This window comes from Stegodyphus dumicola, chromosome 2, assembly GCF_044657685.1.
Source record: "Stegodyphus dumicola isolate Sdum_Otavi_A_Nest chromosome 2, ASM4465768v1".
NCBI lineage: Eukaryota > Metazoa > Arthropoda > Arachnida > Araneae > Eresidae > Stegodyphus > Stegodyphus dumicola.
The window spans coordinates 240,701,894-240,717,185 of NC_140769.1; the positions used below are offsets into that span (position 1 = coordinate 240,701,894).

A 15,292-nucleotide genomic window follows, 5' to 3' on the forward strand; every position below is an offset into this window, starting at 1 on the left:
TAGGAGTTTGAAAAATGTCTAAAGTCTTTTATAAAGAGAAATGATCAAATGCTGGAGCCAGATCCATTATTATGGGAAAATTCTAAATAACAAAATCTTTAACTAAACCCATTTTTATACCAAATCTAGTATTTCTCAAGTAATGATTTCGCAATGGTCTCATATCTCTGTTCCCAAACGACATTCATATATAAAAAAGAGACTCCGCAAGAGATAATGATACTTATGCTTCAAAGTCGGTACAGAAAACAAAGTTAGGCTCTTCCCAATTTTGATCTTACTTTCACAAGTGGGAGAAAGGTGTCATAAAGAGAGTACTTGCTTTTAAGCAGACTAGTAAACTTGTTATGCCCTACCAATTGTTCTAATTTGCATGGCAGCTACTGACCTACATACGCCAAGTATATACTAACTAGCGAAGCTGTATTGCTCGAGAGCTGATTATGTGGCAAAGCACCACTTATGATATTCCAAATACTGATTGCGGTAGCGTACTGTTTATCCTGACTCTAAATAACATCAGTGTAACTTACATTAACATTAATACTGATTAAATGGCAATACATTGTTTATGTTAGATCTCCTTCCTGCACTGAAAGATTGATATTGCATCACTGATGGAATTAAAAGCACATTCTTATCTTATTTTAAAACGGAGGAAAAGTGTTGACTTTTCCAGAAAGCCACACGAATGTTTTGCTTTTAGTTGAAAAGTCAGGTACGTATTTTTTGACAGTAATACTTCTTAGATGTATTAATTTTCAGTTTCGGCAGCTTACAAAGGCAACCTTCAAGCTTGTTTACATTCCCCGTCTAACCAAACGGATACAAATATAACAAGAAAGAACACAAAACAAAATAATACAAAATTATTTCTTTATTAAAATTATTTTTCACCAGTAAAATAATGCTGCCTCCTCATTTCTAATAAAAAACAGCGAAACTAATAGCATGTTGAAAATAATAAGAATTATTAATATCAATAGTTAAAAACATATATTACATACCAATATATAATTAGCAGCATCTACAATACGCAAAGTATCGGGTAAAACATAATCTACACAGACAAGTTACAAACTATAATTCACAAAAATAATGCAGGAACTATAATTTAAACACAAAGAAATTAAATGGAATCATCACAGATACGTTGCTAATTTAACACGTGGCACACAGCATATGAAACTTTGCTATGGATCAGTGGTCTTCAAACTGTGTTCAACGGAACCCCGGGGTTTCGTGAGTCAAAGCCTGGGGTTCCGCGAATCGAAATAAAAAATTCGAAAAGAAAACTATAAAGCACTCACACTAATTAGTGTTTATTACGTAAAATTAACTAAAAGATGCATTTAGTTATCTTTAAAGGGCTGTTCCCATTGAGGTTTACCTGAGCTGACCCATCTCCATTCCATTGAGCCGGTCCATCTCCAAAACCAGTTTTTTTATCCATAGGGCAGCAAGTTGAAGAATCTGAACTGCAGGCATAGCGGAGCTAGTCGACACATGGAACTGACTCCATTAGCTCAGATAAAGCCCAGTGGGAACGGCCCTTAAAATGCAAGCACACCCCAGTCACTACATATGACGCAAGAGGTGACATCTGGAGCACGAATTAATGCTGTTAATGAATAAATTACACTAATTTTCATGTAAAAAAATTTTAATATAAAATATTAATTGTCGTCACACAAAATACCATAACATATTGATTTACTTTAAATATTAGTTTAAGATGTATTTTTCTAACGGTGGGATGGGGGATCCCCGAAAACACCTTATAGTTCCATGAGTTCCGGGAGTCGATAGACCTAGTCTTCCTGGTATTAATTAGTAAAACACATTAATAAACGCATTATTAGCAAACAATAATCTATTTTCACTGTAACATCAATTTTGACTGTAATATCAATTCGCAGTTTGTTATCTAGGTTTCCAAGTCAATTCAGTTAAACAGATTCTTATTAAGAAAAGCAAAGAAGAGAAAGATGAAAAACATTCCATATTAAGCAGAACATTAAACTTTGACTAAAGAAACCCCTGACAAAAAATCATTTAACATAAATCTCTTTTAACTGGTTCCATACCATGTGTTCCATATGAAGAAACCAAATTGAAGCTCAGTGATCTAACCAGAAATTAAACGTTCTCGTTTGCATTCATAAAATTTAACGTAAATAAAGAAAAATATTAATATGAAAAACAAGGATGAAGGACACAGATTCTCAACATTCGGTAACAAATTAAAATGACAAAAGTCACTCGTTTAATTAGTCTTAAGAAACCTAATATAAATATTTGTTATCAATAAACAGTTTGCATTACGATTTCTTGTTAAGGCACTTGTTCGATTCAATAAAATAATTATCATTAAATTTAAAAAAATCATCGAGAATAAGACTACATCAAGAAATGATTTTCTAGGTAGTTTAGCACATCTAAAACTGTTAGCCGTACTGTACAAAACAGTTAAATATATTCGACGAATTTAATTATTTAATACCGCAAAACATATGAAGGCTCTCTGCCGAAACCAGATGAAATAGGTTCTAGGAAATAACCCTTTAATCCAGTGAATTTTACAGTTACATATACATATAAAACGCCATCCTAAGATCGAATATTAAAAGTCTTCGCTCCCTAATTTAAATGATTTAAAACGTACTTTCATAATTTCATTGCACCACTCCAGTCCACAATGAAAATTAAAGATATCAACAGTCCTGTCAATAGTCAAATTGTCAACAGTCTCAATCATGAAGTTCCCATTAAAATCGTCTTCCATATGAACGTCTGAGCGATCACATTCTAGCTTTTCAGCAGTGAAAAATTGATGTAACCAAAGGTTGTCTATCATTTTCCACTCTTCCCCATATGAGCTCTAATTCAGACGAATTAATTAAAACAAATCCGCTGCTTATTCACACATGAAATCAAGGTGAATTCCCAAATTCTCAAATATCACATTAAAAATATTATAAGCAAAACGCGTACTACAGTTATGGATTAGATGTTCATTATAGGCAGGAAATCAATATCAAAAGAATACCTCTTCTTTAATATGGATAGGAATTCATTTTGAAAATTATTTGGGCAATAATCGATAATGCATCCCTTACTTAGTTTACTGCCTGTGCAATTTAAAGTCTTCAGACTTATCAAAAGAAACCTTAGGAAATGTGTGTAGTTTTACGCGTTATGGCTAGAAATTTTGATGCAGTAAAAAATTCATGTGTCCAGAAATCAGTATATTAAACCTCAAACAGCTTGCAGAAGAATTATAAAACATAAAATCGTATTCTAACACCAAAATATGATGTATTTATGACCAATTACTCTGTTTGCTTGCTTATTAAAACTGTGCCTTAAAGAATCTGTTAAAAATAGTTTATAACAGAGACAAAAAGAGCTTACTTCTAGTGTAACACAAGCTTTACGTAACAGTTCCTGATGTTCTGAAAAGTAACCCAAGAATATCGAAACAATTGACCGTTAGTATCAAATGAAAAAAATCAAATGATAATTATCAAATGAAAAAAAAATTGTGTAACGCAAGAACACAAATAAAATAATGCATAACTAATAGGAATGCAGTGCTTAATCATAAGCACTGCATCTATAAATACCTTAACAAATGGCATCAAATAAAATTTTTCCAAGATAACTGTCATGTTTACACCCAAAACCATAACTACTGAAGGACTAAATTCCGTGAACTGTTTTACTGATAAAAGATAAGAAAGAAGTGAAGTCAGTTAAGGCACAACCTTAGAATGAACACACATTGTTGTTCTATCCGTAAAATTAAAAAAAAAAAAAAAAAAACTTAAAAAAGAAACAATTATTTTGTGTTTTTTGATATTAATGATGACTAGGCATATCTTTACAAACAGTAAAATTCATTGAAAGCGATTAGGACTAATATCTAATAAAAAATGTGCAATGTTTAACTGCACTTTAAAAATATTAATTTACCAAACTTATTAATATAACTTGCAAGTAAAATATTCTGAATATCATTCGGAAAATTTATTTGATATTTAAAGAAAAACTGATCGCAGAGATCTCCTGTAATTTCAATAACTATTCACTCTCAGTCATATACTTACATTATCATCAAAACAAAACCCAAAAACAAAACATGGAATAAAATGTTTCATATACTAAAAACTACATCTAATGAAAATTAATATTTATTACATAATTGCAAATATTTATACACCGGTCTCCCACATTAAAATACCAGAAATTCATCATATCGCAATATAAAACCGTGTCATGTGCTGTAAAAGGACATCACAGGAAGCAAAGGTACAAATTTTCCAGAACACTGTCTATTTCCGTCTCGATGCAACAGGTCCTTTCTTGTTCGACAATATATTCTTGCATTTTGGAATATGCCTTTCCGCCACACCTTCACTGAACTTACGTCCACAGTGTGGGCAAGGAACATAATGGGAGGTGTCCGATGGAGGAGGAGGGGGCAGGTCGCTCACCTTGCCCCCTTTTGCCAAATGTTGTTGCACCATCTTTGCCTGGCGGATAGCCTCAATGAACTCGTTATGCTGCTTACGCCAATCTGATTTTTTGGGCTGAAAAATAGAAAAGCCATCACATAAACTACTTAGAAATGGAAAGAACTAATTTAAATAAATGAGTATCAATTAACGTTACTTCCAAAAATTACCCCTAAATACCAAGAAAATGTGCGATGTCCTTAACATTTCAGGCAGCAAGCGCAGATCAATTTACGCGTCCAAGTTATTCTTTAAATAAAGCTGCAAACATTTTATAGAGCATTGATTACGTAGATAAACTACTGTTTACTGCTCATAAACAGCGAAATGGATTAAAATTAAACAAGAATCTAAGAAACTTGAAGTGGCCTTTAACTTTTATATGAATATTTCAGAGAAGTTAAGATACATTCTTTTTAACAGTATAACCTTATAATCAAAGAAAGTCAGATATCTTGTTCTTAAAATTTATTATAACGGTTCTTGAATCGATTTATAGTGCTCAGAGTTTTTAAACCTTAAAAACACGTATGTTTAAGCCAGTGATTCCAAAAATTTCATAACTATCGAGCTCTGAATAAAACTTTTTACTTGCCCTCCAATGTAACATGTGCGTTTTAATGTAATTAGGATTAAGAAACTCAACAAACGATTTTTTTATCATAAAGCGTAAGATAGAATAGGCTGGCAGGCTACTCTGAACCCAAACTCGAGCAATAATTGATATTAAATTAATGCTGACTTCATAGAAAAGGTCTTGTCATTCTGAGGACTTTTTCCAAGACAGCTCCTTTTTCAGAAAGTACTATTCTTGCTCCAAAATATTTATGTGTTTTGAAGGAGTCTGACCTTTGTCAAGTCTTCTAAGAATCAAAATTCTCTTCGAGAGGCAAAACTGTTTCTTCAAGAACCAAATATTTTTGCTACTTGAAGATAACGAAATTGTATTGATTTACTTTGAAATGCACATAGCTTTTCTATAAACCCCACGATAAACTAAGATTAAGTCCTAAAAATGCAGTATAATAAGAATTCATAATAATATTATTGACATGTGCAAAACTCTTAAAATTCAATAATATTTTTAACAAAATGAAACAAGTTAAAAATTTTATTTTATGTAACGTTATATTTCAATGTTATATCTAAACGCTATGCATTGCCATTTCTACCAAATAGTTGCGTCGAAGTTATTTTAATTCTTGACTATATGGCACTAATTTCTTGATCATTTAATTTATTCGCCAAGTTCTTGAAGGGGCTTACTATAAATTATGATTAAAATCTAACTCAGCTACATAGCAGAATGGAACATATTTTAAAAGTATTTCATCTGCCACACGTATTCGGGATTTCTCACATTGTCACAAAGTAAGAAGCATTATCAACCTGATCTCTCATCTGAAGTACCTCTTACAACAAAGTTTTAATACGAAATAAACCACAATTAACTACAAGTAGCGTTTAAATTACTGTACGCTCAATGACATGCATCATACACTTTTCAATGGCATAGCTAGTTTCCCACTTCAGCTCATTCAAATATAACAGAAATTTCTAATTCTACTAAAATTATCGATAAGATACCAAGCAACATTCACCTTTTCAAGGATTCAAAAAGATTCCTTTATGTTACTGCTAGAAATTATTAATGCATTCGGTCAATAATACTTAATTTCGAAGAAATAATGATCTGATTGCACACAAAAATTAATTTTATTATATTGTGAGAAATTATCTATTCATTTTTAACTAATAGTTAATTTTAAGTTTTAGTGCTTTGCTGTTACTCTTTTTTTCGCCCATACTTTTCATGCCGGAATGTAAATGAGATAGCGAGCGTTTATTCAGATTGATGGAGATACAGTGCTATTTAAGCGAAGGTTGCGCAAGTTATTTTAAGAGTGTGTTTTGCCTATTTCAGGCCACGTTATAACGTGAATATTAGCTATTTGATTCTGTGGCGGTGAATGCTTCTAGCCATCTGGCTTGTCTCGCCGGTTTTCTACATACCAGATCCTTTACTGCGCGTTTAAATTATCCTGCCAGCCGTAAGACTAATCCATTGCATTTGAATTAGTTCAACATAATGTATTTAAGCTAAGCCAGAAGTGTTTGGCTTGTGTAAACCCAAGTGGGTCATTGTTTTTCTTTGTGTTCAAATAAAATGGCTATTTACATCCTTTTTCTGACTTTGTCTGTCTACAGTTTAAGATAAGATAATTCCTCTATAGTCTTTCTAGAACTCACTAGTTTGTGCTACCAAACAAATTGAGACTCTACAATGTAGTCTGTATTAGCATATGGACATTTTAATCAGCATCTTTGATTGCAAATCATAAGCAAGAGTTGTACTTACTTTGGGTTCTGCTTTAGGCAGTCCCTTCTTGACGAATTGTTCTGCTTCTGTACCTTTAACACGCATCTTGGTGGCGTCAAATACCTTCACTTTTTTCTGAGACGCTTTTTTACAGATAGAAACATGTTTTTCGATTCGATCCTCATTGAAGTTCCGGCCACACACTTGGCACTGCTTCTGGCCAGGACCCGGAGGTTTCCGGCCAACTTCGCCACCCGATGCACTTCCACCAACTTGAGAAGTGCGAGTATTTGGCTTGGAACTTGGAGCTGGTTTGCGTCCTGTGGCTACGGTAGGCTATAAAAATTTCAAGGATTTCCATGTTCATTATTTTGCATTTTAAAGTAAAATGAGTTAATGGTGTAATATTTATAGGAGAACATTTTATAACTAGATAAAATTTAGTATAGATAAACTAGATAAAATTCGTTGTAAAGTAGGCAAATGCTGCACAAGTTTTGAAATATTTGAAATAATTTATATCTAACAGAAAACAATCTAATGCAATATTTGTAATTGATGATTAAATACTAATACAAAAATAAGAAAAATTCTAAAAATCTGATGTGTACACCACATGACTTCCTTGTATGGCCTATTAAGTTATACATTTTTTTGCTGAATTTCATTTAAACCTATTTCTTCGAATTTCATTAGAGCTATATTTCTCATTCAATTAATTCAGTTCGCGGCAAACCAAAAATACATAAAATCTCAAAACATCTTCATTAAAAATTTTAAAACACAGAAAAACATACAACACCAAATACAATTTAAACAGTTAAAAAAAAATAATAATTCTAAATTAAAGTTAGAATTGCTACATAAAAACAAGCAATTCGGCCAGTGGGTAAGAAGCAGAATTTTCGGCGCGCAAAACCGGAAGTTTACTTTTTAGTCCCACTCGGCAAAAAGGCATTGATTGTGCAGAAACTAACTTGATTCACTGTTCCGCTGAGTTTCAAATGTAAACAAATAGCGGCTCATTAGGCTTAACTCGCCATTTAAACTTTTAAATTGTTAATCCTGAAACTATTGCATGCAGGTTAACAAAAGACATAAAAATCTAAACTGAAACATAAAAACCACATAAAAATCTAAACTGAAACATAAAAACCACATAATTCAATCACTTTTAAAGCAAAAAATGCACAACTTACTAACATATAAAAAGAAACCAAGCTCAGCGGACCAGGTAACAAAGTGGGAATATATTTATATTTATTTACATACGACTGGTTCAGCCGATTACAACGAAAAAGGAAGGTGCACAGTTACATGTTATAGTAGTCCCATAAAATACAAAATTTCAACGTTCTACGGCAACTCGTTCTTGAGTTATGCGAGATACATAAATACGTACGTACAGACATCAAGGGATAAAATCTCTTCTGAATCCATTTTAAATCCCTTGTACAACCCTTTTTAGTAAAAACAATCTTTTATTCTATCCATATATACAGATGTCACGCAAAAGCATGTTTCAAATTGTTTCGAGAGTCGTTGAAATATGATACCCGAAATATTTCGCAATTACAATACTCCCTTTACTTCGTACAATGAAGTAAAAATGGCCCATCATGCTCTACTAAAAATACAGAACAGCACTGTGAACTTAAGGAAAAAGGTCCTCCGATACTGTTATAAACGAAGTGTATTTGTATATGAAACTATTTCAAAAACAAAAAAACAAAAAATAAATAAACTTATATTGAAGACTTCTAAAATATAGATGAAAAGTATTTAAAAATTGCACAATCACGATCTTTCTCTCCTTAATCACGATGAAGGAAAAACTCACATGCTAAATGATGTTCTTTCGAAAGTCAAGGACCTTTTTCTTAAAATTAAATGCAGTCAAAGTTTGGATTCTACCTAATTTTAAAGTTGGAATGCTTCTTTTTTATATTTGCATCATTAAGTTACATTTGATCAATGTAGTAGAAACAAAGTTTAGTTATTTTCTAAGTTTTATCAGCATGATAAGAATGATAAAATGAAATGCAACTCATTTGAAATTTACTGAAGTATTTGCTCCTAGCTTGTGAGAACAGATAAAAACTGCAAATCATGGTATATCGATGTTTGCAATCTTTTTTTTATACTTGGATCAGCAGTTACGTTCCAATTCCAATGTCCAGGTATAATTTTGTTTTTAAATAAAAAGCTTTCTTTGTTAGAAAATGAATGAATCAAGTGAACTATTTCCTATATTTAATACATTATTCTTTTCTAAAAACAAAGCTAATAATTTGCAAATACAGTAGACATTTGAGATTAACGTTCTTTTTAGATCAGAGGCATTAAAATTATTAAAGAAGACTCAATTTTTTAATTTTAATAAACTATTATACATTGCTTTAAATAACATTTATGAAAATGAAGTTGGGAACTTTTCGTCTTTACTGATATCGCAAAATCTAATAATAAGTCTATTTATAGGGGGTAAATCTAATAAATTTAATTGCTAAAAAGCCCTTGATTAACCCCTTTCATCTATTATGGTATCCATAGAAGGAAAGTATATTTAAATTATACAATTGGCAAGTAACGGAAGGTAACTACGCAGTTACACTTTTTCAACCAACTATCAAACATCAGTTTTTGTAAAAAATAAAATAAAATAAAAAATAATAATAAAAAAAAAAAATAATTCACATGACAAAACCAACTCACATACTGAAAATCTTTTACAACTCAACATTTTGAATTACAAGCGGGAATATCACAGCAGATTAAGTAAAGGCGTGGCATAATGTTGTACCATGTTTAACTAACTGTTATTTATTTCATAACTGTCATTTATTTTCAAAGAAATAACAGGTTTTTAAATTATTTAGTTTTACGTAACTCTGAGTTTCTTAGTTACAGATTTAGCTTTTTCAAGCATTTATGTTTCTTCTCTGTACAACTGAATAATTCAAAAATCACAAGATTTGGGTCATTCTGTTTTTAGGTGATGCTAGTGGTCTAACATTTAGACAACAGCAGGCTACCGAAGTAAGAAAGTTGGAGTCTGCCGCAACCGGATTTCGTTTTGATGAGAAAAACCACCAGTCAACTAGGTGAATCTTGATTATAATGGTAGAAACATGCATCACTATAATCTTCTTTTCCTGCTGTCCAGTATTTAAGGTCATTATCCTCTATTCATAGTACCATAAACTAGTTGGCGCTTTTTCTCTTTTAAGATGGTTATTGTACCACTCCGTACAGAAAGTCATTTTAACTTCATAACAACTCTTACACCAATGCTATATATTTTCTTTTATCTACCTCATTTCCTTCGACAGTCTCACGCTTTTCACGTTCGTAGCTACAGCAGCTTTAATCAAGAAATCTTTCAATCGGATCATTATCCTACACTCTTGTTTTTACATTAGAAAAGAGCATCATTAAAGACAAGGATGTGAAATTGATAGTAAGTGAGACATTGTAAATGGAAGATAATGATTTTCCTGAGTGATGCAGATGCAGTGTCTTCTCATTTACACTGTCACCATGAGAAAGCTTCAGCAAAATGTTTCTTCACAGAGATACAGTAAATAGAAATATAAGTTTTCTTAGCCAAACAATTTTCACGGTGAAATAAAATTTTTAATTTAAAGATATTGCTCAAAACTTATACTTTAATATTAACTCAATTCTGCTCGTCCTTTTCGAAAAGAAAAATACAATTGACTGGTCATAATACCTTGTACGTTTCCCAGTTTATTTAATAACTTTTATTAGATTTGCTATCACTTTCTCTTCCTTATCAATTCAATTCATTCTAGAAGCATGCAAATTTTCGATGGCGCTGCAAGCATCATGATGTAATAATTAGCAGGGAGCTGTGTAACAAGATTTTCCTCGCCTTTTAGTATCTCTACTCACTATTCGACTCAGTACATAGCTTGAGTTCGTAATTGACTGGATCTGGACGGACAAATTCATCTGATCTATCTATAAATACTAATTTCTTGAGATGGCCTTTCAGTTTAAAACTTATTCAGTGAATTTAACTGATATCCTAAAATAATAAATTTAAATGTTAATAATTTCTCATAATAGTTTAAACAGTATTTTAGTCTCTTCAAAATATCAAAGGAAACTTAAATAAGTAGTGTTGTGTTATCTGTAAACTGCAGATTTTTAAAACAACTTAGGTGATCTTGTATCTATTACTTTACTCCTAACTGAACTAAGCGAGCCGTGATAAGATTACTGAGGTTAAGAGATATGGTGATTACTGAGGTTGATATGTAAAATAAATCATAATTTGGCTTTGACAACTTAGACTTACCTGAGCTTTAGGTCTTGGCTTCGTTGCTGTAGTATAACTTACAGGCGGCTGGTTAGGTTGTTTTTTCTGTTCAGTGGAAGACTTGGTTATTGTTCCAGTATAACCATTTCTGGGCGGTGTATCTTCACGAATCTGCAAGAAAGAAAACGTAACATTTAGGAAGACGGATAATCCCTAAGAATAAAACTAAACCCTATCCGTTATTTTCCATGTTTTACATATATTTGTTTGATAATTAAAGCAAATATTATTTTGCAGTTCGAGATTTAGATGCTTTATTAGATTTTTGAAATATCGCATTTTGAACATGGATATATAAAACAAATGTATATAGCATTTTTTATGTAACATAATGCTTAACTTCAACAATGACAAATAATAACAGAGTTTTAGCACAGGAGTTTCCATAAACGGTTTAAAAAAACAATATTAAAAAAAATCTTAAAGCTTTCAGATTTTATATTAAACCCAAATGGGCGTTTTTTCCTTTACAGATACATACACGTTCCGAGAGTATTTGGGCTAACGCCACACTGTACTAAAAATATTTAAAAATAGCGTATCTTTAGAATTTCCGATAGACAGTCTCGCGCGCTGGACTTAAAAATGTTCCCTACAGTGTTGGTATTGCTTGCTTTGAAATTGTTGAGTTTTTTAATCAAAAATTCGTTCCAGTTTTACAAAATATGAAATAAACAATAAAATGAATTCCAATTTCGGGCTTCCAGGTGCGTATGTTTGTGTGAAGGATTACATTATTCACAATTTGATGAATCTAGTTACCGTTGTTTTTTTACAACGCGAGAAACATACATACATTCATGAGATTCTTCATTATTTAGTTTTTTAAATATAATACAGGACGATAATATTTGGTGGCAACAATTTGAAAAATGATTCGACGCAAAATGCCGTTTTGAGACTAATAGCCCATCTCGGCTAAAGCCTGTTTGGGTTAATAATGTAGCTTCGTTATTTTGTTCGTGATTCTCAGATTCAAATAAATTGGATATTTATAATTCTCTTTCTACCCTAATCCAGCATGAGAAAGACTTTCACAGAAAGAAATCATATTTAATGGTGAAAAATTGCAAGTAATTATACATGGTTATTTTTAAAACGGAATTTGACTCATTTAGTTTCTCAAGAGAAAGTATTCAGAATGGTTACGTTTGCCGAAACTCTGAAACAAAATCAATAATACGCCAATCCAAGTAGGTCATCAAATCATTGTAAATGGATTCAAAAGTAACTAATTCACTAGAGTACTATTCCGTCATTTTGATAACAATGATTTATTTTCAAAAGAGATTATGGAACTAGATACACAAGATAAAAACGCTTTACTTATTTATTTGAAAAACTACGAACGGTATAAAATATATCCAATAATGTGAAATTTATTTTTAATACGAAATCATACTCAGCGGAGCATAATGAACTTAAATAACATACAGAAAATGACTATCTAAATTTCATCACTTGGTGCAATATGAAAAAGAAATAATACAACCATTAAAAGAAAAGAGAAAGTAAAAGCTTTCAAATTTTATATTACGGCCGAAGAGGCGTTTTTTCAACGTTTTGTGTGTTACCTTTATTTATTAAATATCATGTTCTTCGCCCTTAAACTATAAATAAAATTCATTTCAATAACAATACCATAAAAAATATTATATCACACTAAAGAATAAACGTAATTCTCGCATGAAGACGATGTTGTCCAAGTTTTTCTTATTTTTATTCGCAACACATCTGATACATAAACATATTAGATTGCAATATAATCAATCCAAGCTTAATTAGATCCAAGAAAAAGAATAAAGAATAAACTAAGCAAAAAAAATTCTAAATATTTGTTTATATAAGCATTTATCGAAAGGCATGTCAGGAAAAAGATATCAGACGATTGCAAACGCACGATCGCCAGAGATCACATGATCATTTTATTTCAACAATTTCAAAAGTGAACCGACGCAAAATACTAAAACGAAATTAGCAAATTGACCCTTCTGAGCAAATTGTCCCTTTGGGCTAAAAGAACAGAATTGGTAAATTAGATAATGTTATTTTACTTTCGTAAGGTTTATTTTAATTAATACGTTGTTTTTATGTTAATTATTTTTTGTAACTTCATTTTTTACCATCAACCTCACTAGAATGTAAACAGTGAGATATTAAAAAATATAGAAAAGAGGGGGCAAGAAAAAACTTTGTAACACAATAAAAAAAAAGCTTACCCTTCCCCCTTGAAACGCTTCTTTTATTAGCAGAATTTCTTTTGGTGAATATTTCTTTTCAACATCTATAGTATTTACGGTTTTCCTTCTAAATTTAGAAAGTCGCGAATAATTTTAAGTCAGGCTCTGGAGATATTAAAACATTTTTGTACAGTGCGCAAAAAAAAGGACAGTTCGATATCTCCCGTTCTACTGGGCCGATCGATGAAATTCAAATTGCGTTTTTCATGTCTCGAAAGCGCGACTTAGGATATATATTAGATTTATATATATCATTATTTGAATATAAGTATTTTGACACAAAATCGGACTTTTTCTGAAATGATATGCCATTTTTTTTTATATTTCAATTCTACTACTCAAATTACAACCTGCCAAGTTTTGTAAATATCGCACGAGTCGTTTTTAAAAAATTAGCTATCAAAATTTTAGCTCCTTCATGTTAATTGAGTTTGGTACATATTTATTAATATTTTTTATTAAACTTATTCTATTCTTTTTTTTTTTTTTTTTTTTTTTTTTTTTTTGACATTTCGAAATTTAGGTCGAAATTTAGATATAAATATTCTTCTTTAATATCACTAACATTATTCATCTTGTCTCTGTCTATTTTTCAATGTATGATGCAAACATTTTAAAAGAAAACCAATATTATATTGTCGTTTTAATTTCTTTACATGTTTTATAAGCTAATTACATGGAAAGATTGGTTTTCTTCATAAAATAAAGAGTGAAATACTCTCGTTCGCGGAAACGTGAAAATTTGTAAGACGAATAATTAGGAAATACGCCAAATATAAAATTCTTCATTTGATGAGAGATCTTTATAACAGCTTTCGAAGATGAGAATACTTTACAATTTAATCCTTATGAATGGAAAGGTTATGATAAAACCTGAGCAAACTTATTTTCCCATCTTTTAAATGTTGCTGAATCATCTCCATTTTATGACTATTTAAAACAATCTACTCTGGAACTTATAATTCAATATGATAAACTGCCTGGAATTTATTCAGATAAACGCATGAAATAATAAAACTTACCAAAATAAGTCATACCTCTTATTATGATTGTTGTAGAAGTATATATAATTCAAAATCACTTACTTTTACAAGCCATCAAATTCTTTAGTATCTTGTAGAGACAGACATTAGGATATTTTTTTAAAGCAGGAAAGATGAAAAATGAGTAACGCTTTCTCCGGGAATCGAACCACGTACCTCTGGAATACGCGCCCAGCGGGCTGACCACTACACTACGAAGGCTCGCTAAGAAGGCGGAAGGCGGAAGAAATACCCCTATATACTCTCCCTTTTAAAGGGCGACTGGGGTTTTTAACGGACCCAATCGCCAAATCCTGAGTGAGAAGAATCATCATCCAACACCCTTTTAGTTCGGGCGACACTGTAGAGACATTAGGTAGATTTTTGGAAGCAGAAGAATTGAAAAATTAGCAACGCCTTCCCCGGGAATCGAACCGCGGACATCTCAATTACGCACTCAGCGTGGTGACCACTACACTACGAAGACTCGCTAAGAAGGCGGGAGATATACCTTATAAACTGATGTCCTGTATTTTAATCTTCTAATATGTGCTTCCTGTATTTTATAGCATGGCTTGAAAGCGATGATAAATTACGTAATAATGATTAATAAAATGTATTAAAAGAAATGTGCGAGTGGTATCATTTTCAGTCAAATGAATATCAACAAATTATCCAACATCGAACAAAGGAAAATAACCCTAAAGCAAATGGTAAATGAATATGCGATAAAGATGCTTATTTCAATACAAAGGGAAATTGTGGACAGAAAGTTTAAACCATTTTAAAGAACTAATGTTTGGACTGATTTTTGATACACAACAAACTTGAACTAGGCGAAATGAAAG

General features: G+C 31.5%; 1 protein-coding gene across 1 annotated transcript in view; it reads right to left on the reverse strand.

Moving 5' to 3' along the window:
* Positions 1-859: 859 nt before the first annotated feature.
* Positions 860-15,292, reverse strand: part of LOC118180966 (uncharacterized) — a 62,106-nt gene continuing 47,673 nt past the window's right edge. The window contains exons 3-5 of the mRNA XM_035350049.2: positions 11,162-11,293; positions 6,877-7,173; positions 860-4,592 (exon numbers count right to left, since the gene is read on the reverse strand). Coding sequence (XP_035205940.1) covers positions 4,335-4,592; positions 6,877-7,173; positions 11,162-11,293 — 687 coding nt within the window. The 3' untranslated portion in view covers positions 860-4,334. The remainder of the gene's footprint in view (positions 4,593-6,876; positions 7,174-11,161; positions 11,294-15,292) is intronic.